At 46.4% G+C, this 27,071-nt stretch overlaps 1 protein-coding gene across 2 annotated transcripts; it reads left to right on the forward strand.

The window, feature by feature from the left end:
* Positions 1 to 1,047: 1,047 nt before the first annotated feature.
* Positions 1,048 to 27,071, forward strand: LOC122552251 (shiftless antiviral inhibitor of ribosomal frameshifting protein homolog). 2 transcript variants are annotated; one of them, XM_043694934.2, is made up of 8 exons: positions 1,048 to 1,245; positions 13,434 to 13,578; positions 16,032 to 16,081; positions 19,970 to 19,999; positions 21,833 to 21,988; positions 22,248 to 22,351; positions 24,198 to 24,355; positions 26,618 to 27,071. In XM_043694934.2, exons 1-8 carry the CDS (start codon positions 1,219 to 1,221, stop codon positions 26,836 to 26,838), a joined length of 891 nt encoding a protein of 296 aa, XP_043550869.2. In that variant the 5' UTR covers positions 1,048 to 1,218; the 3' UTR covers positions 26,839 to 27,071. The 2 variants fall into 2 exon arrangements, with proteins under 2 accessions (XP_043550869.2, XP_087839578.1); XM_087983452.1 differs by lacking the exon at positions 1,048 to 1,245 and adding an exon at positions 2,196 to 2,309.

The following is a 27,071-nucleotide window of genomic DNA, read 5'->3' on the forward strand; positions in this document are numbered from 1 at the left end:
TTATGACTCTCTATTTTCTTTGCAACAAAACCACATGCTGAGATTGAAGGTGCATTCGGGAATGTGGAAACCGTGTTTCAATGCAGGAAGTTATCGGTAGTTGCAAGTCTAACCGAGCCTCAATTTTTGCCCCAAAGTTCTGGTGAAGAACGTTTTTAGAGACGGGTTTGCATTTGGGCCTCTTTTTATGTTTTTTTTATTTTTTTGTTGTTGTGAAGAAGTCAAGCCTTCCAAAATCTCATTAAAACTGGAAAGAGCAGAACAGAATGCAGTCAATCTTTCTATCTTATTGTGTGTTATAGCTTATAGGAAAGGAAATGGTCAGGGAGTTGATTCCATGATGATGCATTCTTACCAGGTCTGTAGCACATATCGGCATGTTTGTTCCTTTATCAGTACAATACTATCTATATAATATTACCACAGTGCCTTCCAGGAAGCATGTTTTAATTGGATTGGGCATTTATTTATCCATCAAAAACTCAATTACCCAATAGCAGGGTGGAAAAAGGAATCAAACAAAAGGTGGAAATGAATTTAAAGGGATCTTGAAATCTCTCCAAGTGTTTTTATGTTTAGCAGGGTGTGTGGTACTAACACTTGTGAAATCGCCAAATCATCAGTAGTTTGATTAAATTTCACCCCTTTCTTAGGAAAGGAAAGGGGAACTTTGCGGTTGTAAAATTGCCTAATTCAAATATTTGAGGTGGCGGGGGGAGGGTAGCACACAGGATGCTAACTTCCTCTTCCAATATTGTGATTGCATCAAAATCCAAGTCCTGCACTGAGTTGACTGACTATTGTCATTTGTGTTTGACAAGTAAATAGTGAAATTTGTCATACGTTGCCACACTCCAGAGCCATTCTGAGTTACAGAAGATATTGAGAAATAATCAAAATATGACGAGAAACAGTTCTTCCTCCTTTCTGGTGCTCCACTCGGCAGTGATAGGGGGGAGGTTGTCCACAATGTGCCCACCTATGCCTCCGCAATCACAGTCCAGTGCTGGAGGCCTTAGCTGGACACTGCTGCAAGGAATGAGACGGTTCCACCTTAATTTATGCAGCAAAAAAGTACCAACGTGGTACTGGCTGCTTCCGACAAGGAAATTGAAAGTGAAAGGAAGATTCAGTACAGATGTAAAGCAGTGAACAGCAAATGCCTCTCGATATGTCCTTTTAGATTGTTTGTTTCAGTCTTCATATGGGACCATCACCATGGAAGTCAGTGAAGATGCTATCGAGGTACCTTTTCCAGATAATATTAGTAACGGCTGTCTATTAGTGTTTGGAATATTGCAAGGAAAGGCTGTTTGGTGGTACAACATGACTGGGGTGCAGGGAACCCCTAACATAACATCAGGGCCAGGCTAGGAAGCACATATTAACGCCAAATTTAGAACATTTTGTCATAAAAGCTGTTTTTACACTGTAGGGTTGGGTTTTGCAATAAAAAAATCAAACTTTGGGTCTGAAAGAATTTTTGTTAGAGAAGGATAGAAAGTTGGTTTGGAACCAAAGCAGGACTTTTATGGGAATTGGCAATGATCTATTTGGGTAGATTAATATTTCGGGGAGGGAGGTTTTCTTCCTATGTTCCTAAGGTTGGTCACCTCCAACGAGATAGAGTTTCACTCTTTTGCAGGAGGGCTAAAGCACTTTTAGATGAAGGAGATGGGAAGAGAGTTAAGCAAGAGAGTACGTGCTTTTTTGAGATTGGAAACAACCTGTTTAAACCAGTCACACTTGTATCCTGTGGGTAAACGTAATCTTAAAGCTTGATGACTGTCTACACTACTGCAAAATAATAACTTGCTTAACTAACTACTGCTCAGGCATTTTGTGGGGTGGATCCCTGATTGCATGGCCATTCTGCGCTGGGTTGGCTGATCTTCAGTTGAAGTGGATGGGTCGTACAGTCAGTTTGTTGGTGTCAGTAGTTGGGGGAAGGGGGGAAAGGAGCAGCTTTGGCTACTGATTTCAAAATGGTGGAGCACAGTCAGAAATGGGGGCTATGCTGTGATGGCCCCTCAGAATGGAACACATCACTGATAACTGCAGGTGGCCAACTAGAGCAGAGAGAAACCTGAAATTAAACAAAGAAAAGTACATTAGCAGAGAGGGGTAAGAAAGTAGTGTTTTATGTAGCACCCCTCTTTACAACCAATAAAGTACTTTATCTTTATTAACTTACGGGATGAGAGCATCACTGGCCAGGCCAGCATTTATTGCCCATCCCTAATTACCAAGAGGACAGTTAGGAGTCAACCACATTGCTGTGGTCTGGAGTCACATGTAGGCCAGACCAGGTAAGGATGGCAGATTTCCTTCCCTTAAGGACATTAGTGAACTAGATGGGGTTTTCTGAGAATCTACAATGGATTCACAATCGTCATTAGATCCTTAATTCCAGAAATTCCACCATTTGCCATGGCAAAATCCTAATCCGGGTTGCCGGAACATTATCTGGGTTAAAGTCCAGCGACAATATCACTAGGCCATCGCCTCCCCCTTTTGATGTATAGTTATTGTTGTAGGAAATCCGACAGCCAGTTCTCACACAGCAAGATCCCACAAGCAGCCAGATGTTTCTCAGGGTGATGTTTGAGGGATGAATATTGGATAAATGAAAATCATGTTGTGATGGACTGGGATTGTGAAGGAATACCTGGAACAGGAATGGCACACCGGGAATACTGGGCCGGAAGCCTCCGCCAAAGAAGAACTCCATATTGGAACAAGAGTACCTCCCCAGGAGACCACCTCGCTGTGCCGAGACCGTCACTTCTCCTCCTTCAGGCACTCGGATCTGGAGCCTCGGCCTAGCCTGTGGCTCCAACTCAGGGGAAGTCCGCCTCACTCACTCGGAGATCCCGGATTGGGATGCAACCATGTCCGTTTCATCCTGGCAATCCTGCTGCCGCTGCTGGGAGCCTCCTCTTTCACTCGTCACTATACAGGCTCAAAAGAAAAGAAGAAGAAAAGAAAAAGAGGGAAAGTAAAATGAAGAAACAAAAGAGAAAAAAATCTGATGGGAGTGGACAAGCTTTGAACTCAGCTCGCCCCCTACTCAACTGCCATCTTGAAAATGGTCATCAGTTTGGGGGCTCCCATGGAGATCGAGGCCCACCACTCTCTGAGGCTGCTCAATGTCCACAAAAGGCCCAAAGCCCAGACTCATGGTGGTGTGGACTCCTAGCTACAGTAGGCCCGGAGCCTTTGGTGATGCCCACCGTGAGGACTCCTGGCTGCGGTAGGCCCGGAGCCTGGATCTTTGGTGGTGCCCACCCGTGAGGACTCTTGGCTGCAGTAGGCCCGGATCCTGGACCTCTGGTGGCGCCCACCATGAGGACTCTTGACTGTGGTAGACACGGAGCCTGGACCTCTTGGTAGTGCCCACCGTGAGGACTCTTGGCTGCAGTAGGCCCGGAGCCTGGACTCTTGGTTGTGTCAGCCGTGTGGTCATAGCAGCGAAGCCAGCGTCTCCTGGGGCATTGGCATGGTCATTGCTGTACCCAAAGTGAGGACTCTTTCAGCCGTGGAACAACTTGCAGAAGCCTTCAGGTCCAATTTGAATAGAAGATGAACTCTATTGAAGAAATTTCTTCTTATTCTTTTTGTAACTCAAAATAGAGCCAGATTACAGCAACAATGCACTTTTTCACTGTTTCTTCCTGGAAGTATCTGACAATAACATCCTACATTCATTCCTAACCATTGGTCCTTAGCACCAACAGCATGGTGAGAGGGGGATGAGGGACCTTGACCTTACTCCTACCCCTTTCTCACAACGGGACAGGGTTATGCCAGTAAGCGGGGTAAGAACAGACAACATGTATCTACAAACGGGGCTCCTCCACAGACTGCTGTCTGGACACTCCAGAGGTGCTGGGCTCTCCATCTCCGCTCTCTCAGCCTTGGGGAAGGTCGAGTCAAAGAGAGTGAACCTGGCTGTGGGCAGGACATACTCAGCACGTCTGGGTCCTCCAGGCACACCCTTGAGGTTGCTCAGCTGAAACTCCATCAGGTTCCACCAGCCTGCTATAAACCCCAGGGCTGCTCCTGGACCTGGTGAGAGAGAAAGAAGGATGAGGGTACATTGTAAATATGTTTGCTCATTTGTCAATGTTATGTTGACTGTTGGTGAGCGAATGTCATTTTAGCTTTAGCTACAAGGATGAGAGGACAGAGACTGGCTATCATTAACACCACACAATGTTCTTGTCCAGATTTCCTACAGTGTGGGAATAGGCCATTTAGCCCAACAAGTCCACACCGACCCTCCGAGGAGTAACCCACCCAGACCCATTTCCTGACACTTACCCCTGATTAATGCACCTCGCACTGTGGGCAATTTAGCATAGCCCATTCACCTGAGCTGCACATCTTTGTGTTTGTGGGAGGAAAGCAGAGCAAACCCACACAGACAGGGGAGAATGTACAAACTCCCCACAGACAGTCGCCAAAGGCTGGAATCGAACCCAGGTCCCTGGTGCTGCGAGGCAGCAGTGCTAACCACTTAGCCATCATGTGCCCTGTTGGGCTAATAGTTATCCTTTACATGCTTGAACCTGATATTCTGGAGGCTTCCATATATTTTTAGCCTTAAACATATCGTGAAGCACAGAATGAAATCCCAGTCCTTACAGCTGGGATTATCCAAGGAATGCCGATGTCAGCAGCATCTGAATGTGAGTGGTGACTCCACATGACTCCGTCCCATTGAGTACGGTTCATAGGGTAACCCTCCCAGTGTGGGTTTGTCCCAACCAGTGCTGCGCTGTAGGCTGCTGCTCCATCTGAAGCACACCCTCATCCCCTCACTCAGCACAATGTTCCCACTACCCTGCCGTATCCTCTAGGAGATGGGCAGCTCCTGCCTCTTTTGCAGACCCCAGGACCTTTGTTACTTTGAGAACATGTTGGAACTTACCGGAAAATCACTGCTTCTGCCTCCCAGCTTTGGTCGAACTGTTCTGTCAAATGATGTGTTCAGGAGTGGCTGAGGGGGCCAAGAATTTCGGCTTTCACGTTAGGCCAATATTTCAGGTGCAGCATTTTGTGATGGCAAATGTCTTTCCCCTGTACTGTGTGTGGCTCTCTGCTTCATCACGATTGCCCCTGGAAGGGGCGCGTGTGACATGGCCATGAAGGCCACCCTCCCCTCCCTCAGAGAATGAAACACTAACTCTCCCCACTCTGGGGGTGGGGGCAGCCATTTCCGCTGGTAAGCCAGACGAGCTTGGAAAGCAACAAGGTCACACCACAGCAGGAGGCTTGGGTTTTATGTCTGCGCGAAATGGTTGTGCTGTGATCCCGTATGGGTCTGAACGTGGCAGTACAGCGCAAAGGGACAAGGTGGGGCAGAGAGGCTTTCAGGCGCAAGGTCAGTGACTGCTTAGTGATCAAACAGGTTAGTGCCTGCTCACAAAGTGCTCTGGCTGTGGAATGCCAATGAAAGGGGATCATTGTATTCCAAAGTACAGCATAGAAGGAGAGGACTGTATTGTAAGTGAGTGCTGAGTGGGGATGGGCATGGCTGGTCCAATGCCAATCTCCATGGAGAGAGGTTTGCAAGCAGCCCTGAGATGTTGGTGACTGGTCTCCAAGAGAGCCAGAGGAACAGCAGTGAGGTGGACTTACCAAGTGTCCCTGCTGACTTTAATGTCACGAATGTCTAGCTTCTGACCAGTGAATGGGAGAATGGTCAACTGCAAATCAGTGAAGTGACATTGGTGTAAATGGATGCATATGTCTCTCATCAACATCAAGCAGTCATTTCTTCGATGTCTCCGTACTTTCCCTGGCTGACCTGCCTTTGCCAACATCGATCAGGGCCTGAGAAGGTTCTCCTCTCAGTTTCTGGAAATGCCTCAAGAGGTAGCTCCCCTTGTGTTGGCTGGGAAGTGTTGATTTGGCTCAGAGGTGGTCTCCCAGACCTAGAAGATGGCCATTTCACTGTTGAGCAAAACACAGTCTTTCCAACGAGATGCTAAAGCCAACCTCATCAAGGCAATACAACAGAAACCATCGCACCTTTGTGGGAATGGGAAGGAGGCAGATTCCCAGTGACCCGGCATCATGGGCGACATTAATCCCCCAACTAAATGATCAGTCGATGTGTCTCATTGCTGTTCAGATTGTGCACAAATTTGTTTTTTGTTGCGTATTCTTATGAACTTCCAAAGTGATTTTGTTTCTTTCTACGGTGAGCTTTGGAACATCCACGAAGGACTCTATATCAATGCAAGTTTGTTCATTTTTTGATCTGTGTTTTACCCCAGTGTCAAAGCAAAGGGTCAGAGTGCAAATGACCCACAATCATAGTGTGTACCCTTTCCTCCCTCTCTCTCTCTCACCAACAGTTCTACCTCTGCAGCTTTAATAGGAAATCAAGAATAATTAAGTTAATGATTAATCCCTTATCTTCAACTGAATCTTGTTTCGCTGCATGTTCTGTGATCATTCCTTCATTTCCCCAGCCTGATCCTGATGGGTTTTCTGAAAGTACGTTTTACTCTTTTAATTTAGTCCCACTATTTCTGCAGCTGCTTTTTCACCTTGCCAGACTGTCTTCTGATGCAGTGTCACCCCACCCCTCACGTGGACAGTCAAACCAACCACGGAGCTGTGTTCAAATTCGGGAAAGTGTACAGAACTTAGCGAGCTGATAACCTGTGACTGTCAGCAACCCAATGAGCAAACAAAACTGTCGTCCCTTACAAAAGAAACATTAGCAAGTCACACTGACCTTGGCGTCAGTGAGATTGTTTATTTTCCTTCCTGAGGCATGAGACCTGTCTGAATTTCCACATAACCCACAGTGTCCGGTTCATGTTGCAATACTGACTGAGCTTTCAAAGTATTTCATAAACTGTAGAGCACTTTGTGATATTCTGAGGTTTTAAAAGGCGTTATGCAAATGTAAGCCTTTCTCTCTTTGACCCAACATGAACCTGGCAGTAATCATCCCTGAGTGAATAAGCCAGCACTAAATGAATTCATTTTCCTAAAATGCTACATGGAAATGCAATTATCACGCTTCAGTGTTGGCCCCCTCGAGCCCCCTCCGCCCCTCAATAAGATCATGGCTGATCTGATTGTGGCTTCAACTTCACGTTTCCACTTGTCCAGAGATCCCTTGACTCTCTTGTTGAATAAGAACAAATCTATCACAATTTTAGGAATATTCAATCATTTGGTCTCAATTGCTGTCTGGGGAAGAGAGTTACAAAGAGAGTTACCCTCTTGAAAAATAAGGAATTCTCTTTCTTTATAAACTGTTCCTGTAGTTCTAGTCTCCCCCACAAAGGAAACACCCATTCAGCATCATCCCTTCTCACCAGAGTATATGCTTCAATAGATTACCTCTCTCAGTCTTCTGAATGCCAATGGATGTAGGTCCAACCTCTTCAATCTTTCCCTCATAACATGATTTGGAGACACCGGTGTTGGCCTGGGGTGTACAGAGTTAAGAATCACACAACTCCAGGTTATAGTCCAACAGGTTTTTTTGGAAGCACTAGCTTTCAGAGCACTGCTCTTTCATCAGGTGGTTGTGGAGAATAAGATTGTAAGACACAAAATTTATAGCAAAAGTTTACAATGATGTAACAGAAATGATGAAATTATTCTTCAGTGGTTGTCTCATGACATGAACCACGTCATCCCAGGTATCAGTCAGGTGAACGTTTCTGAACTGCCTGTAATGCGTTTACATCCTTTCTTAACTGAGGAGACCAAAACTGTCCACAGCACTCCAGATGTGCTCTCACCCATACCCTGAACAACTGCAATACAACTTCCCCCCTTTTGAAATTCCGTTTCCCTTCCTAATGACTTGCTGTACCTGCAGACTAACTCTTTGTGACTCATGTACTAGCATCCCTCTGCAACCTCTTCCTCTCTTTGAATAATGTGCTGCTCTTCCACTCTCCCTGACAAATCGGGCACACTCACATTTACCCTAATTATAAGCTCACTGCCAAATGTTTGCTCACTCGGTTAACCCAACTATATCCCTTTGCAGGTTCTTTATGTCCACCTCACAACTTACATTCCCACCTATTTTTGTGTCAGCAAATGTAGCTTCTGTTTGTTCAGTCACTTTATCCAAAATCATTGAGATAAGTTGTAAATAGTCGAGGCTTTGGCCCACTGACTCCCATGACACTTTACTCATCACATCTTGCCAACCTAAGGTCACCTATTTATGCTTCATCTGTCTCCTGCCAGTTAATCAATCATCTAGCCATGCTACTAGGGCACTCCCTATACTGTAGCTCTTATTTTCGACCATAGAACCATAAGACATAGGAGCAGGCCCATCGAATCTGCTCCACCAATCGATTGTGGCTGATATGTTTCTCATCCCACTCTCCAGCCTTCTCCCTGTAACCTTTGATCCCCTTACCAATCAAGAAGCTATCTATCTCTGTCTTAAACACACTCAATGACTTGGTCTCCACAGCCCTCTATACCAATATGTGCCACTGCCCTCTGGCTGAAGAAACACCTCCCCATCTCAGTTCCAAAGGGTTGTATCTTCACTCTGAGGCTGTGCTCTAGAGTCCAAATCTCTACCATTAGTGGAAACACCTGCTCCAGGTCCACTCTGTCCAGGCTGCTCAGTATTCTGCAAGTTTCAATCAAATTCACCCCTTTATCAAGTACAGACCCAGAGTTCTCAAATGCTCCTCAAATGACAAGCCCTTCATCCCTGGGATCATTCTCGTAAACCTCCTCTCGATGCCCTCCAATGCCAGCACGTCCTTGCTTTGATATGGGACCCAAAACTACTTGCAATATTCCAAATGCAGTCTGACCAGAGCTTTATACAGCCTCAGCAATACAGCTCTCCTCTTGTGTTCGAGCCCTCTCAACATTAATGCTAAGATTGCATTCCTAACTACTAACTGAACTTGCATATTAACTTTAAGAGGATCCTGATCTAGGACTCCTCAGTCCCTTTGTGCTTCAGATTGCTGAAGCCTTTCCCCATTTTGAAAGTGGTCTATACTTCTCTTCTTCGTACCAAAGTGTATTGCCTCACACTTTCCCACATTGTATTCCATCTGCCACTTCTTTGCCCACTCTCCTGGCCTGTCCAAGTCTTTCTGCAGTCTGCCCGCATCCTCAGCACTACCTGCCCCTCCACCTATTTTTGTGTCATCTGCAAACTTAGCAACAATGCTCTCAGTACCTTTGTCCAAATTGTTAATGAATAATGTGAATAGTTGTTGTCCCAACACTGATCTCTGTGGGTCACTAGTTACCATTCTGAAAAAGACCCTTTTATCCCTACTTCTTTTAGTCAGCCAATCCTCTATCCATGCCAGTATCTTGGTCCTAACACCCTGGGCTCTTACCTTATTTAGCAGCCTCCTGTGCAGCACTTTGTCAAAGCCCTCTAGAAATCCAAATAGATCACATCCGCTGGCTCTCCTTTGTCTAACTTGCTCATTATTTCCTCAAAGTATTCTAACAGATTTGTCAGGCATGACCTCCCCCTGACAAACATGTGCTGACGCAGCCCTATTTTACTGTGCACTTCCAATACTTTGCAAGCTCATCCTCAATAATGGACCCTAATCTTACCAATGACTGAGATTAGGCTAACCAGCCTCTAGTTTCCTGCCCTCTGCCTCCCTCCCTACATAAACAAGCCATTTTCCAGTCATCTGGGACCCTCCATGACTGCACTGATTCCTGAAAGATCACCACCAATTCCTCTACAATCTCCTCAGCTATCTCCTTCAGAATCCTGGGGTGCAGTCCATCTGATCCAGGTGGTTTATCCACCTTCAGACTCTCAGCTTCCCCCGTACCTTCTCCTAAGTGATAGCCACTCACCTTTGTCCCTGACTCTGTTGAAGTTCAGGTGTGCTGCTGACACCTTCCACTGTGAAAATTGAGGCAAAGTACCTAGTCAGTTAATTTGCCATTTCTTTGTTACCCATTACTATTTCCCTAGCCTCATTTCCAAGTCCAACGTCCACTCTTATCTCCTACTTTTAGATATCTAAAAAAAATTCTTCCAATCTTCTTTAATATTGCTACCTCATATTTCATCTTCTCCCTCCTGCTTGCTTTTTCAGTCAACCTCTGCTGGTGTTTACAAGATTCCCAATCCTCTGCCTTCCCACTAATTTTTGCCACATTGTGTGCTTTTAATTTCGATTTGATGCTGTCCCTGACTCCCCGAGTCAGCCACGGTTACCTCATGCTCCCGTTAAGACGTTTCTTCTTCCTTGGGATGAATTTCTGCCGTGCTTCCCAAATTACCCCCAGAAACTCCTGCCATTGATTTTTCACCGTGTTCCCTGCTCAGCTCCCTGTCCAATCAACATTGGCCAGCTTCTCCCTCGTGTCTTTGCAGTTAGCTTTGCTCAATTGTAATGCCGTTACATCTGATTCCAGCTTCTCTCTCATCAAACTGCAGAGTGCATTCTATCATGAGATGGTCACTGCCCCTTTGAAGCTCCTTCACCTTCAGCTCCCTAATCAAGTTGGCCTGTTCCCTACAGTGTGGAGAGTGTGACGCTGGAAAAACACAGCAGGTCAGGCAGCATCCAATGAGCAGGAGAATCGACGTTTCGGGCAAAAGCCCTTCATCAGGAATGAGGCTGGGAGCCTTGGGGCTGGAGAGATAAATGGGAGGGGTTTGGGGCTGGGGGAAGGTAGCTGAGAGTGCAATAGGTGGATGGAGATGGGGGTAAAGGTGATAGATCAGAGGGGAGGGTGGATGGGATAGGCGGGAAGGAAGATGGACAGGTGGGACAGTTCAAGTGGGTGGCCACTCTGCCGAGGACATACAGGTCTTGGGCCTCCTCCATTGCCTCTCCCTAACCACCCGACACCTGGAGGAAGAACGCCTCATCTTCCGACTTGGGACTCTGCAGCCACACAGGATCAATGTGGATTTCACCAGTTTCCTCATTTCCCCTCCTCCCACCTCACCCCAGAGCCAACCTTCCAACTTGGCACCGCCTTCATGACCTGTCCCACCTGTCCATCTTCCTTCCCACCTGTCCACCCCCACCCTCCCCTCCAACCTATCACCTTTACCCTCACCTTCATCCACCTAGTGACTCTCAGCTACCATCTATCCAGCCCCTTCCCCCTCCTGTTTATCTCTCCACCCCCTCGGCTCACAAGCCTCATTCCTGATGAAGGCCTTTTGCCCGAAACATCGATTCTCCTGCTCCTCGGATGCTGCCCGACCTGCTGTGCTTTCCAAGCAACACACTCTCAACTCTAATCTCCAGCATCTGCAGTCCTCACTTTCACCCTGTTCCCTAGTGGGCTCTAGCACGCACACAGCTCCAGAAAACCATCTTGTAGACATTCCATAAATTCCTTTCCTTGAGATCTGCTGCCAACCTAATTTTCCCTGACGGCCTGCATATTGAAGTCACCCTGATTTATTGAAATCGTGCCTTTCTGACATATCTTTTCTACCTCCTGATTTATTTTCTTCCCCATATCCTGACTACAGCTGAGACCCTTACACAACTCCCTTCAGGGTCATTTTCCCTTTGTGGTTCCTCAGCTCTACCCAGACAGATTCTACACCTTCCGACTCTATATCACTATATTTTGCAGAAACAAATTTTGAGTTCGCATTTTATCAAATGCCTTCTGGAAACCTATATACGCAGTTTTCCCTTTATCTATATTATTTGTTATCTCCTCAATGATTTCAAATAAGCACTGCTACCTCACAGTGCCAGGGACCCAGGTTCGATTCCAGCCTCGGGCGACTCTCTGTGTGGAGTTTGCACATTCTCCCCGTGTCTGCATGGGTTTCCTCCCACATTCCAAAGATGAGCAGGTTAGGTGAATTGGTCATGCCTAAATTGCCTATAGAGTTAGGTGCATTAGTCAGGGGTAAATATGGGGAATGGGTCTGGGTGGGTTACCCTTCGGAGGGTCGGTGTGGACTAGTTGGGCCGAAGGGCCTGTTTCTACAGTGTAGGGAATCTAATCTAAAGAAAATTAGCCAGTTTTGAGAAGATTTGTAGCTCAGGTTGAAGTTCTGGATGTAGGTTTGCTGGCTGAGCTGGAAGGTTCATTTCCGGACGTTTCGTCACCATTCTAGGTAACATCTTCAGTGGGCCTCTGGGTGAAGCACTGCTGATAATTCCTGCTTTCTATTTATATGTTTGGGTTTCTTTGGGTTGGTGATGTCATTTCCGGTGGTGATGTCAATTCCTGTTCTTTTCCTCAGGGGTTGGTAGATGGGGTCTAACTCAATGTGTTTATTGATAGAGTTCTGGTTGGAATGCCATGCATCTAGGAATTCTCATGCATGTCTCTATTTGACTTGTCCTAGGATGGATGTGATGTCTCTGTCGAAGTGGTGTCCTTCCTTAGGATACTAGTGAGAATGGGTAACCAATGCACATAGTCTGCCGATTTCTCAGCAACAAACCCAAACAAGCAGACAAAACACATCTAGAAACCCTAGCCACTCTCCCCTTTATCAAAGACATCTCAGAATTGACTGCCAGACTACTCAGACCCCTTGGCATTATGGTAGCCCACAAACCCACCAACACACTAAAACAGCAGCTAATGAACTTGAAAGACCCTATAAGGACAACAAGCAAAACAAATGTCATTTACAAAATACCATGCAAGAACTGTAACAAACATTACATTGAACAAACAGGCAGAAAACTAGCCACCAGGATACATGAACATCAACTAGCCACAAAACGACATGACCCTCTCTCACTAGTATCCTTACATACAGATAAGGAAGGACACCACTTTGGTTGAGATAACACATTCATCCTAGGACAAGCCAAACAGAGACACTCATGAGAATTCCTAGAAGCATGGCATTTCAACCAGAACTCTATCAACAAACACATTGAATTAGACCCCATCTACCACTCCCTGAGGAAAAGAACAGGAAATGTCATCACCACCAGAAATGACATCACCAACCCAAAGAAACCCAAACATATAAATAGAAAGCAGGAATTACCAGCAGCGCTTCGCCCGGAGGCCCACTGAAGATGTTACTTATGAGGGTGACGAAACGTCTGGAAATGAACCTTCTAGCTCAGCCAGCAAACCTACATCTAAAAAAATTTTACTAAACATGAGTTCCCTTTCACAAGTCCTGTTGATGCTGCCAAATCACATGGTGATTTTCTGAATGTTCCGAATAATAGCTTCCAGCATTTTCCTTATGACTGGCGTTAAGCTAACAGTCCCATTGTTTTCTGCTCTCTGTCTCGCACGCCTTCCTCAAACAGAGGACTCACATTCTCTATGTTCTACAGAGAATGCTGGAGGAACTCAGCAGGTCTGGCAGTATCTGAGGGGAGAGAAACAGAGTTGACATTTTGAGTCTGGGATGGCCCACCTTTGGAACTGAAGTCATGTTTATCACACGATCTTTTTCTGTTCCTCCACATCAGCAGGAGAAAAGTATCCGCAGGTTGAGGGAGATGCTTCATGTGAGTGACATTCCTGTTCCGACAGCGACATCTCTGATGACAAAGTACAACAATGACTATGAACTGGTGACTCAAAGAATCCTAGACCTGAAGGACCTGGATGATGGTACGTTTCCAACTCCAATAGAAGCATCGAAAATAGGAGCAGGAGTAGGCCATTTGGCCCTTTGAGCCTGCTCCAGCATTCAATATGGTCACAGCTGATCATCCAACTCAGTTCCCTGTATCTGCTTTCTCCTCCCCTTCTCTTTGATCCCTTCATCCCGAGGAGCTGTATCTAATCACTTCTTGAAAAGGCCTCAACGGCTTTCTGTGGCAGATAATTCCCCTCTCTCTGGGAGTAGAAATTCCTCCTCGGTTCAGACTAAAGGTGGCTCAGTGGTCAGCACTGCTGCCTCACAGCGCCAGGGACCCGGGTTCGATTCCACCCTTGGGGCAACTGTCTGTGTGGAGTTTGTACATTCTCTCCGTGTCTGTGTGGGCTTTCTCCAGGTGCTCCGGTTTCCTGCCCCAATCCAAGGACGTGCAGGTTAGGTGGCTTAGCCATGGGAAATTGCTCATAGTGTCCAGGGATGTGTGGGTTAGCCATGCGAAATGCAATGTTACGGGGATTGGGTAGGGGATTCTGTTCAGCAGACTTGATGGTCCATCTGGCCTCTTTCTGCACTGTATGAGTTTCTATCGGACGGTCAGTGTGGACTTGTTGGGCCGAAGGGCCTGTTTCCACACTATAGGGAATCTAATCTAAAAAAAATCTTAAAAATGGCCTACCCTGTGTCCTTTGACTACAACGCTTGGCTCAGGACTCCTGAGTCAACAGAAACATCCTTCTTGTATTCCTGTTGGAGTATTATAGGTTTCTATGAGACTCCCCCCTCATCTTTTGAAACTACAGCAAATATTGCGCCACCCAAGCCAGCCTCTCTGCAAACTGGGAGGAAGTGAGGAATGCAGATGCTGAAGCTCAGCGTCGAAGAGTGTGGGGCTGGAAAATCGCAGCCAGTCAGGCAGCATCCGAGGAGCAGGAGAGTCGACGTTTCGAGCACAAGTTCTTCATACGTCAGTCCTGCCATCCCAGGAATCAGTCTGGAAAACCTAAAATAAAATATAGATAAGTTCAATGCCGGTGACTGAGTGCATAAGAGCTGGGATTCAATGCTGGGCTTGTGTTGAGTTAACTAACATCAGTCTGTGCAGTCAGCAGGGCTGGGGAGGGTAAGGTTGCAGGAATGCCACGCATTTGGCCAAGGTGGTAAAAACTACAGAGGGTTCACTTATCTGATCTCTGACCAATACCATATCCCAGAGGTGCATACGTGAGAGCATCAGTTGCAGTTCGACTTTGTAGTGTTCATCGGCCGCGTGGTGGTGTCCCTGTCTATAGGCGACCTCCAGCAGCCTGTCTGAGCAGGTTCATTCAGGAACAGCATTTGTTTTCGAGCTGCCTGTCATGTGATTCCAAGGCACAGTGCCTTGTTGGTTGATTGGATGGAGAATGGCTGTGGGGACACTGCTTGGCCTGGCACCTACACCTTCTGAAAAGCAGAAGGTTAACAACAAAAGGTTGGCAGAGAGAAGAAACACTGACCAAACCCTCCTTGGGCAGCCGAGGTCTTTATTTTTCTTTTGCGGCAAAAATAAGTGGAATTAGAGAACATGGATCCCAAGCACCAGTTATGGATTCCAGGAACTCATGTACGAGTGGAGAATTTAGCTTCTTCGTTCCCCATTATCCAAAGGACCTGAGTTTTACAAAAAAATCTTTCTCCAAGGGATGGTGGGCACGGCAATGAAAACGCCATTTGCGGCCTTATTCTCGGCAGGGAGGAATAGTAATGGGTGGGTGGACTCCAGGGCAACATGGAAATGTAAGAGACAAACCAGTTTGTCCAATATGGCTGACTCTTAGGACTGAGATGAAGAAAATGTTCTTCACCCAAAGAACAGGGAGGCCAAGCCACTAAATATATTCAAAAAAGAGATTGGATACATTTTTAGGTTTTGAAGGTGTCAAGGGGTATGGGGAGGCAACTGGAAGATAGCATCAATGGAGCAAGCTGGCATTTTGAATTTTAGAATCCTTACAGTGTGGAAAGAGTCCCTTCAGCCCAACAGGTCCACACCGACCCTCTGAAAAGTATCCCGCCCAAACCCATTCCCCATTACTCTACGTTTACCCCGGAATAATGCACCTAACCTACACACCCCTGAACACTACGGGCAATTTAGCACAGCCAATCCACCCCAACCTATGCACCTTTGGACTGTGAGTGGAAACCAGAGCACCCGGAGGGGACCCACGCAGACACGGGGAGAATGTGTAGACTCCACACAGGCGGTCGCCTGAGGCTGGAATCGAATCTGGGTCCCTGGCGCTGTGAGGCAGCAGTGCTAACCACTGAGCCATCACACTGCCCCATGATCAGATTGAACAGTGTGAATGGGGAAGCAGAGCTCGAGGGCCCCAGTGGCCTAACTGTGCTCCTAGTGTCTGTGATCCGGCCGAGCGAAACCAGACCACTGAAGCAAACATAACTGCGACAGGTTTCTTTCTTTCAGAATCAGAGGGTGAAGCTGAGAACCAGGGAGAGCCTGCTGCAGAGGATGTGGTAAAGTTCATTCTCTTTGTGCTGTCTTTTCTACTGCATTTAAAGGTAGATTGTTCAACAAAAGCCTCAAAACAACAAACGATCATAGAATGACTGACCCAGTTCCAATTGTTCATAGTAACTTTAAAAGTGAGTGCTCCACCATGCACAGGAATAAAGTGAAGGATGGGATACTCAGGGTTTTAGTTGTTTGGAGCCAGATACGTCCCTCAAAAGGTGATTGATTTTGTTTTAATTTCTCAACATTTTTGGCTCTGTATTTTGGGCCATTTAAGACAGTGGATGGGTTTGATGGGTTATACACAGAGGAAATGTTTCCATTATGGAGAGAGTCCAAGGGCAGTGACTGTAGGCCAAGGGCTGATGAGCTATTAGATTAAGGTCACTCTTACCCTCCAAACCATAACATGGGTTACGTAGGATGCAGAACGAAGAAACCAACTGTTCGGCTCTACCAACCCATAACAGTGTGAAGCTCCAGCCAACCACCCTTCTCAGACTGAATCTACTATTGTAACCCTCTATTAGCCTCTCCCTCAACTGCTTGTCTAACAGGCGAAAGTGGGTACTGCAGATGCTGGAGATTAGAATCAAGATTAGAGTGGTGCTGGAAAAGCACATCAGGACTCCCTCATCAAGTCCATGCCCCCTAACAGCCCACCCTCTCCTCCCGGCAGCTTCCCCTCTCACCGCAGGAATTGCAAAACCTGCACCCACACCTCACCCTCTCACCTCCATCCAAGGCCCCAAAGGAGCCTTCCACATCCATCAAAGTTTCACCTGCACTTCCACACATGTCATTTATTGTATCTGTTGCTCCCGGTGCGGTCTCCTCTACATTGGGGAGACAGGACGCCTCCGCACAGAGCGCTTCAGAGATCATCTCCAGGATGCCGCACCACTCAACCCCACCGCCCCACTTCAACTCCCACTTCGCCAAGGACATGCAGGTCCTGGGCTTCCTCCATCGCTGCTTCCTAACCACCCGACACCTGGAGGAAGAACGCCTCATTTTCTGCCTCGGGACCCTTCAACTCCAGGGCATCAACGTAATTTCCCCACCCTCCACCTTACCCCAGTTCCAACCTTCCAGCTCAGCAATGTCCTCACGACCTGTTCTACCTGTCCATCTTCCTTCCCACCTATCCACTCCACCCTCCCCTCCAACCTTTAGAACAAAGAACAAAGAAAATTTACAGCCCAGGAACAGGCCCTTCGGCCCTCCAAGCCTGAGCCGATCCAAATGTACTGTCTAAACCTGTCAGTCAATTCCTAAGCATCTGTATCCCTCTGCTCCCCACCTACTCATGCATCTGTCCAGACGCATCTTAAATGAATCTACCGTGCCTGCCTCTACCAATGCGTTCCAGACGCTTACCACCCTCTATGTGCCACGTGTATCCCCCTTAAACTTTCCACCTCTCACCTTGAAAGCGTGACCTCTCATTATTGAATCCTTAACCCTGGGAAAAAGCTTGTCTCTATCCACCCTGTCTATACCCTTCATGATTTTGTAAACCTCAATCAGGTCCCCCCCCCAATCTCCTTTTTCCTAATGAAAATAAAGCTAACCTACTCAACCTCTCTTCATAGCTAGCACCTTCCATAGCAGGCAACCCCATCCTCGTAAACCTTCTCTGCACCTTCTCCAAAGCGTCCACATCCTTTTGGTAATGTGGTGACCAGAACTGTACACAGTATTCCAAATGCAGCCGAACCAACGTCCTGTACAATTTTAACATGACTTGCCAGCTCTTATACTCAACGCCCATCCAATGAAGGCAAGCATACCATATGCCTTCTTGGCTACTCTATCCACCTGTGCAGCAACCTTCAGGGTACAATGGACCTGCACTCCCAGATCTCTCTGCCCATCAACTTTTCCCAAGGCTCTTCCGTTCATTGTATAATTCGCTCTAGAATTAGACTTGCTGAAATGCATCACCTCACATTTGTCTGGATTGAAATCCATCTGCCACTTTTCCGCCTAACTCTCCAGTCTATCTATATCCTCCTGTATTCTCTGACAGTCCCTTATGATTTCTGCTACTCCACCAATCTTTGTGTCATCTGCAAACTTGCTGATCATACCAACAGCGCCCTCTTCCAGATCATTTATGTATATCACAAACAACAGTGGCCCCAACACTGACCCCTGTGGACCACCACTGGTCACCTTTCTCCATTTTGAGAAACTCCCTTCAACTACTACTCTCTGTCTCCTGTTGCTCAACCAGTTCTTTATCCACCAAGCTAGAACACCCTGCACACCATGTGACTTTACTTTCTCCATTAGTCTACAATAGGGAACCTCATCAAACACCTTACTAAGGTCCATGTATTTGACATCATCAGCCTTTCCTTCATCTATCAACTTGGTCACTTCCTCAAAGAACTCTATTGAGTTGGTAAGGCACAATCTTCCCCCCCATAAAACCATGTTGCCTATCACTGATAAGCCCATTCTTTTCTAAATATAAATAGATCCTATCCCTCAGTACCCTCTCCAGCAACTTTCCCACCACCAACGTCAGGCTCACTGGTCTGTAGTTACCCAGAATATCCCTACTATCCTTCTTGTACAGGGGAACAACATGAGCTACCTTCCAGTCCTCTGGCACCTCACCTGTATTTAAGGATGCCACAAAGATATCTGTCGGGGCCCCAGCTATTTCCTCTCTCGCCTCCCTCAGCAACTCAGGATAGATCCCATCCGGTCCTAGGGATTTGTCCACCTTAATAACCTCTAGCCTACCCAACACATCTTCCCTATTTATGCCAACGTGATCGAGACTAATCCAACTTCTATCTCTAATCTCAAGATTCATGTTTACCCCCACTTCCATCCATATATTGTACTCTCAGCTACCTCCCCCTCAGCCCCACCCCCCTCCCATTTATCTCTTCACCCCGTAGGCTCCCAGACTCATTCCTGATGATGGGCCTTTGCCAGAAATGTCGATTTTCCTGCTCTTCGGATGCTGCCTGACCTGCTGTGCTTTTCCAGCACGACTCTGCTTGTCTAGCATCCCACAGAGCACTTCAAAGAATTCTCCTGGTTTCTCAGTCAATATTAACTCAGCCAGCACCACCTCAGAGAAAAAAGACAACTATCTGGTTGTTTATCCCATTGCTGTTTGTGGGATCTCACTGTGTGTATGTTGGATGCCACCTCTCTAACAATTGGACACATTTCAAAAGGGTCCTCATTGTCGATAATCTGAAATGGTCTTGACGATGTGGTTTAGTTCGTAGCAATCTGTGAGTGGGAAGATAATAGCAAAGTTCATGAAAGTTGAGGCTGACACGAGTAATGAGGGAAGAGCTGCACTGAATGGGAAACCACCTCTCCACTGAGGTACTGAAGTTAGGCCCAGTCTGTCCTATTCTGGGTTAGTGAAAAACTCTTTGTGGAAACATTCTGAAGAGGAGCAGAGTGAGTTCTCACCGGTATCCTGGACAGTTTTTATCTCCCAATCAACATCCCACAAAAAGATCGCCCCCTACCTGCCATCTGTCAGATAGAAAACTGGATTAGATTCCAAGATTACAGCAAGGCCTCATCTTCAACATCATCTTCTCAGGTGTAAGGAGCTTTCAGGCATGTAAGATGCTATAGAAATGCAGAGTTTCTCTTTGTAATGCGAGAAGGACCTGTCTGACAAGACTTTTCACACTGGAGGCTGGTACAATTATAGCATTTAAAAGGCATCTGGGTGGGTATATGAATAGGAAGGGTTTGGAAGGATATGGGCCGGGTGCTGGTGGGTGGGACTAGATTGGGTTGGGATATCTGGTCGGCATGGACGGGTTGGACCGAAAGGTCTGTTTCCATGCTGTACATCTCTATGACTCTCTGACTCTAAGACTTTATTTATTTCTTCACAGAATGAAGACAATGTTGACCAAGTCCTCCAGGTACATAATTCACCAGTGGGGCAATGTATTCAGGAGCAAGTTTGATATAAGTGGTATAAAGCTGAAAAATGTGTTGCTGCAAAAGCGCAGCAGGTCAGGCAGCATCCAAGGAGCAGGAGAATCGACGTTTCGGTTACTCGCAGCCTATTATTCCTGCTGATTAAGATTAGGATAGCGGGAGGAAGGAACATACTTTTTGATTCACCCATGAAATGGCACAGTGGCTCAGTGGTTAGCACTGCTACCTGACAGCACCAGGGACCTGTGTTCGATCCCAGCCTCGGGCGATTGTCTGTGTGGAGTTTGCAAGTACTACCTGTGTCTGCATGGGTTCCTCCTGCAATCTAAGGATGTGCAGTTTAGGGTGGATTGGCCATGATAAATGCAGGGTTGTGGGGAGGGTGGATGTTCTTTGGAAGGTCAATGCCAACTCAATAGGCTGAAAAGACTCTTTCTGCATGGTAGGGGTTGTGTGCTGGGCCAGTTTTTATTGTCCACTTCTGATCGGTTTTGAGAAGGTGGGGGTGAGCTGCCTTCTTGAACCGCTGCTGTGGGTTAACCCACAATGCCGTTAGGGATGGAATTCCAGGATTTAGACCCAATGACAGTGAAGGAAAGATGATATATTTCCATGTCAGGCTGGTGAAAGATTTAGAGGGGAATTTGGAAGGGGTGGTGTTCTATGTATCTGCTGCCCTTGTTCTTCACGATGGAAGGGGCCATCAGTTTGCAAAGTTAAAAATCACACAACACCGGTTATAGTCCAACAGGTTTAATTGGAAGCACTAGCTTTCGGAGCGCCGCTCCTTCATCAGGTGGTTGTGATCAGGTAGCCTGTGCTTCCAAATAAACCTGTTGGACTATTCCTTGGTGTTGTAGGATTTTCAACTTTGTCCCCCCCAATCCAACACTGGCGTCTCCAAATCGGTTTGCAATATGTTGTTGGTGGGTGATTTGCTGCAGTGCATCATGGGTGGCACAGTGGCACAGTGGTTAGCACTGCTGCCTCACAGCGCCTGAGGCCTGGGTTCAAATCTCACCTTGGGCAACTGTCTGTGTGGAGTTTGCAAATTCCCCCTGTGTCTGGGTGCTCTGGTTTCCTCCCACAGTCCAAAGATGTGCAGGTTAGGTGAATTGACCATGCTAAGTTGCCCGTTGTGTCAGGTGAAGGGGTAAATGTAGGGGAATGGGTCTGGGTGGGTTGCTCTTCGGTGGGTCGGTGTGGTCTTGTTGGGCTGAAGGGCCTGTTTCCACCCGGTAAGTAATCTAATCTAATGATGCACTACTGAGCATCGGTGGGGGAAGAATTGGATGTTGGCGATCACGCTGGAGGTGCTAAACCAGTGGGGCTCCTTTCAACTGGATGGTACTGAGCTTCTTTTTTTTTAGATTAGATTAGATTACAGTGTGGAAACAGGCCCTTCGGCCCAACAAGTCCACACCGACCCGCCGAAGCGAAACCCACCCATACCCCTACATTTACCCCTTACCTAACACTACGGGCAATTTAGTATGGCCAATTCACCTAACCTGCACATCTTTGGACTGTGGGAGGAAACCGGAGCACCCGGAGGAAACCCACGCAGACACGGGGAGAACGTGCAAACTCCACACAGTCAGTCGCCTGAGTCGGGAATTGAACCCGGGTCTCTGGCGCTGCGAGGCAGCAGTGCTAACCACTGCGCCACCGTGCCGCCCACTTCTTGGGTGGTTTGGTTTTCCTTCCAGTTGGGTGTTATTCTGCAGATGTCAGCCGAAGGGTCTGTTTCCATGCTGTACAGCTCTATGACCATATAAGAGTCCTGGAGATTGACTTTCACTTCTTTCAACTAGGACATTGCAGACCGGTTGAAAGCTCTACCATTGACTGAGGATAATGTGCGAGCGTTTGACTTAGCAAAGAGAAATGAGATTCCCTGCAGTCAAAGACAGTTCTCATGCTTGGATTGTGATCGAAGTTGGTGGAGAGAGGTACCAGAGAGGAAACAGGTAATTTTATTGTTAATGTCTCTTGCAAATAATTGTCTAGTTTTATGGTGAACCTCAACATGTTGATCAGTTTGGGGTGGTTTGAAGGGAAGGGGATAGGGAGGAGGTTTGGAAGGAGCTAAATGATTTGTCTCTGCATGTTCTGTGTAATTAGACATTTCTGAAGAGTTTTTACCTCCCAGCGTCATGTTTATTTTATTTTAAACTGAGTTGCAAGGAGCACTGGGTTTGCAGCGTTAATGAAATCAGTCTCCCACAGGTCTCACGATGTCGTTACTGCAAAAGAAGATATGATGCGGTGCCCAGAGATAACGAATGGGGTCTTGCTATGTACATTTGCCAAAACTGCAATCACTCTTTCAGGTTGGGTCATTCAGTCTCATACATTCAAAGTGTCGGTGATATCAGGGGATAGCTTTTGCTCATTTCCACTGGGCTGCAGACCATAGAGCGCTCTGAAATAACTTGGGAGACAATGCAGGCCTTGGGAGACTCACCACCTCTAAATTAAAAATCACGCAACATCAGGTTATAGTCCAACAGGTTTATTTGGAAGCACTAGCTTTTGGAGCGACGCTCCTTCATCAGGTGGTTGTGGAGCAGCGCTCCGAAAGCTAGTGCTTCCAAACAAACTTGTTGACTATAAGTTGGTGTTGTGTGATTTTTAACTTTGTCCACCCCAGTCCAACACTGACACCTCCAAATCATGACTGAGCACCTTTGGCCCCTGTTGCTGGTGTGTCACCCTGTGACCTTCCACGGTTTATTAGTCAGAACCCTTTTCTGCATTTGGCCGAGCCAACTGTACTTGTTTGCTGAGGAAGCAGCTAAGTAGGTGGGCTTCACAGTTTACATCTTCCAAAGATGGTCTTAAAGCTGACAATGTTAAAGACGCCCCATCCTCCAACCCATCCTCCACCCCGTAGATAGAGAAATGAGGTTAACCACAGCCAATCGATGCACAGGAGATTCCTATCTGAGGTCTCTGATTTCCGGGGCTAATTAGAACAGAAACCAGTCCATCTGACCCTGAGCCAATGGTCACTCTATCTTGTGTGAAACCCCAGTGGATTTTAACTTTGTAACTAGAGACCATGTTCTAGTCTCAACTTGAAGAGGCACTGAGCCAGTACAGAGTGAGTCAACCTTTCCTTCCCTTTGCTATTTAGGAACTGGATTCTCCGACTTTCTGTTCATTTAGTGAAGAGTCCTATTAAGCTTCTCCCTGCAGAGGATTAACCAGATCCCTCTTGCCTTCCTCTGAAGTGTCAGTGTTGGATCAGGAGTGTCTCTGAATCATAGGGTGATAAAATTGAGCACTGATACAATGAAGACTGAGTTTCCGGAACATGTTAGGAGTGATTTCCTAGAGTAGCATGTTGAAGAAACAATTAAAGTACAGACTATTTTTGAACTTACGTAACAAGGAAAGGCAAGTGAATAATCTTGAAGTGAAAGAACCTTTTTTGAAAGTGAAATAATTCAATCTGAAGCCAGCGTGTTAAATGTGAACAAAGAAATTCTGAAGAAATGAGGGACAAATTGGCTGAGGTGGATTGGGAAAAAGACATTAAAAGATATGATGGTCAATAAGCAATAGTTTTTAGAGAATTCAAAGTCAATGAAAAATGTTAGTCAACGTTGGGAAACAATGAAAGTGAAGGATTGTAAATGATTTAATAGAAAGGCTTATAAAGTTGCCAGAAATAGTGGCAAACCTCAGGACTGGGAGGATTTTTCATTACAACAAAGGAAACCAAGACACTGATGAAGAAAGAGAGAGTAGAATATAAATGAAAACTAGTAAAAAAAAATCACAAGCAAACTTCTGCAGTTATGTGAAAAGGAAACAGTTGGCTCAAACATTTAGCTAAAATAAATGTGGTTCCATTACAGGCAGAGTCAGGAGAATATATAATGGGGAATAGAGAAATGGCAGATAAAGTAAGTGATTAATTTCTCTTTACCTTCAGTGTGCAAAATTCAAGAAATATCCCAGAATTGAAGGTCCAAAGGACTCGGGAGAATGAGGATTGAAAGGAATTTGGTCTTAGTAAGAAGGTTGTGTTTGATAAATTAGTGGCAGTGAAGGTTGATAAGTCCTAAGATACGGGAGCATGGTGGCAGAGGTTGATGAAGCCTCCAGGAATTTAGCCAGAGATGGCAACTGGTAATCCATGGTCATGCTGACTGTCTCTCACCTTGACAGGGGCTATGGACAGATGGGGGTCCCTGCACCATGCTACAGATGCCGGAGTATTGTCTTTCCCATCCAGATCATTCCACCTGAACAGAATCAGTTCAGACCGGACAACAGGAGTCGGAATACGCATGGCTGCTGTGCTGAGGACTGTTGCAACCGACAAGGTAGCAAACTCACTTCAATAACCATTTAAAAAAATGTATTCCTCTGTGGGGTGAGGGTGAGACTGGCCAGGCCATTATTTCTTGCCTGTCCCTAGTTGCCCTTTAGAAGGTGATGGTGAGCTGCCTTCTTGAACTGCTGCAGTCCTTAGGGTGTGGGGACACAGGAGGAATGGTGATTATTCCTCAGGCAGGACAATGAGTGGTTTAGAAGGAAACTTGTGGATGGTAGCTTTCTTATGTGTCTTCTGCCCTTGTTCTCCTGGGGGCTAAATGCTGCGGGTTCAGATGCTGTTGTCAAGGCAGCCCTGGTGAGCATCTTGCAATGCGTCTTGCACACTGCCACTCGTGAGTCTCGACAGTAGGAGGGGTGGATGTTTGTCGGTGTGTTGCCAATCAAGCGGGGGCTGCTTTGTCTAGGACGGTATCTGGCTTCTTGAGTGTTGTCGGAGCTGCCCCCATCCACACAGGTGAGGAGTACTCCATCACACTCCTGACCGGTGCCTTGTAGATGGTGGACAGGTATTGTAGAGTCAGGAGGTGAGTTATCTTCCACAGAATCCCCAGCCTCTGACCTGCTGTTGTAGATGTAGCATTTATACAACCAGTCCAATTCAGTTTCTGATCAATGGTAATACCCAGGATTTTGATCGTGGGAGAGGGTTCAGTGTTTGTAATGAACCAATGAGCCAATGGTTACATTCTCTCTTATTGAACATTGGGTGGCACGAATGTTACTTGCATACAACTTTATTTCCTCGGCCACTTTGAGGGTCTGTGTGCTTTGTTTCAAAAGTTGAAAGCCTTTTGCCCATCAGTGCTTTTCATTGTTTTTCTAAACCCAACAACCTGCATTTATATAACACCTTTACCATAATAGTTCACAGGAACATTAGCTGGTAACAGTTGACACTGAGCCGCAGTATTCGGATAAGTGCCTGTTTATTGGACTTTTTACTGAAGTAAATTAGTTGTGGCATTTATATAGTAAGGTCTGTTCAACAATCAATTGCAATATTTTATTTTTCTGTTTTCTCCATACTGACTGGAAAAGGTCCAATTTTCCACTCAACACTCCAAAGGGAGACCTCGAGCTGCAGTTAAGTTTGTATAGCCAGAGATTGTAGAGTCTCCTCAAAGTCTGTCCACCTTCCACAAAGCACAAGTCAGGAGTGTGATGGAATACTCCCCACTTGCCTGGATGGGTGCAGTTCCAACAACACTCAAGAAACTCGATACTGTCTGGGACAAAGCAGCCCACTTGATCGGCACCTCATGCACCTGCTTAAAAGTTCAATCTCTCCTTTCCTGGTGCACTGTGACAGCTTATGTGGATGCACTATTGAGACTTGCTAAGCCTTCTTCAACAGCACTTTTGATAATTGAGATAACTAGAAGGACAAGGGGAGGAGATACATGGGAAGATCACCTCCTGGGCCACTCACCATCCCAATTTTGGAACTAGATTGGCCGTTCTTTCATTGCCATTGGGTTAAAATCATACACAGCTGCCTTCCTAACATCATGGGGTGTGTCCCTGCAACACGCAAGACTGCAATGGTTGAAGAAGTTGGCTCAGTACACCTTGCTAAGGGTAATTAGGCCTGACCTAATGAGAAGCACACTGAGATATCTTGCATCTGTGAGCAGAACTGCCATTTGGAAAGATTGAGGTTGCGCTGATTTTGACCTTGACCCAATACCCTTGTTAGTCAAGAATCTACTGACCTCTGCCTATGATCCCACCTTTCCCCCTCTCTGGAGAGGGGAGTTCGAATGACTCACAGAGAGAAGAAATCTCTCCTCATCTCCACCTGGTCTCTCCCTCATGGGAAAGTATCCTTTCAGTATCCATCCTGTCAACTCCCCTCAAGGTATTGCATACTTCAGAAAGGGGTGGCAGGTCGGTGTGGACTTGTTGGGCCGAAGGGCCTGTTTCCACACTGTAATGTAATCTAATCTTTGGACTTTGGGAGGAAACTGGTTGATAACTCAAACTTGAAGAAACATCACAACATGATTCTACTAAATACTTAGTTATCTATCTTGACAGCGCCACTAAAAGGCCATTCAGCACCTCTCAACTTAAACATAACTTGCAGCAACCAACACTAAGATGTCATTCTTGACATTCTCAAAATGTCAAGATCACACTGCCCAAGAAGACAAAGTGATTGAGACCATTCCATCCCTACCAGGCTGGTTTTAAAATGTGGCTCCAAGTTAATATTCCATAATAACAAAGAATTCCCTTGCCTCTTGTAGAACCTTATGTTCCTGGTACACACTGTGTCCATCCTAGGACACGGCAGATACGCGGTCTACCCAAGGTATTGTGTCCCAGCCAGACCCACGAGTCTACGGGCTCCACTGTGGCCAGCTGTGTCAGCCAGAGCTCCTCAATGGAATGCGACATCGAGGAAATCATCCAGGAAGATCTGAGAGCAGTCCCAGAGGAAGATGAAGACGACGATGAAGATGAATGAAAGCCACAAGCCACAGCTCCTCTACTTGTCTTCATCTTTACACTGGCAACCACGATGAGGCTGAGAATTGGGAATCGAGGGATGCTGCCATTTTGAATGTTGGAATGTGGGTGGAGAGGCCTGAAGCTCTACAGGCCATTATAAAGCCTGACTTGGTAATTTGTTACTGAAAGCATTCTTGCTTCCAATTGTTTATCCTTTGCAGGTATCATTTCATTAAACAGTCTGCCAAA

The sequence above is a fragment of the Chiloscyllium plagiosum genome, unplaced genomic scaffold (assembly GCF_037043375.1).
Source record: "Chiloscyllium plagiosum isolate Xiang-an unplaced genomic scaffold, Cpla_swu_hap1 HiC_scaffold_45, whole genome shotgun sequence".
In the NCBI taxonomy this organism is placed as follows: Eukaryota; Metazoa; Chordata; class Chondrichthyes; order Orectolobiformes; family Hemiscylliidae; genus Chiloscyllium; species Chiloscyllium plagiosum.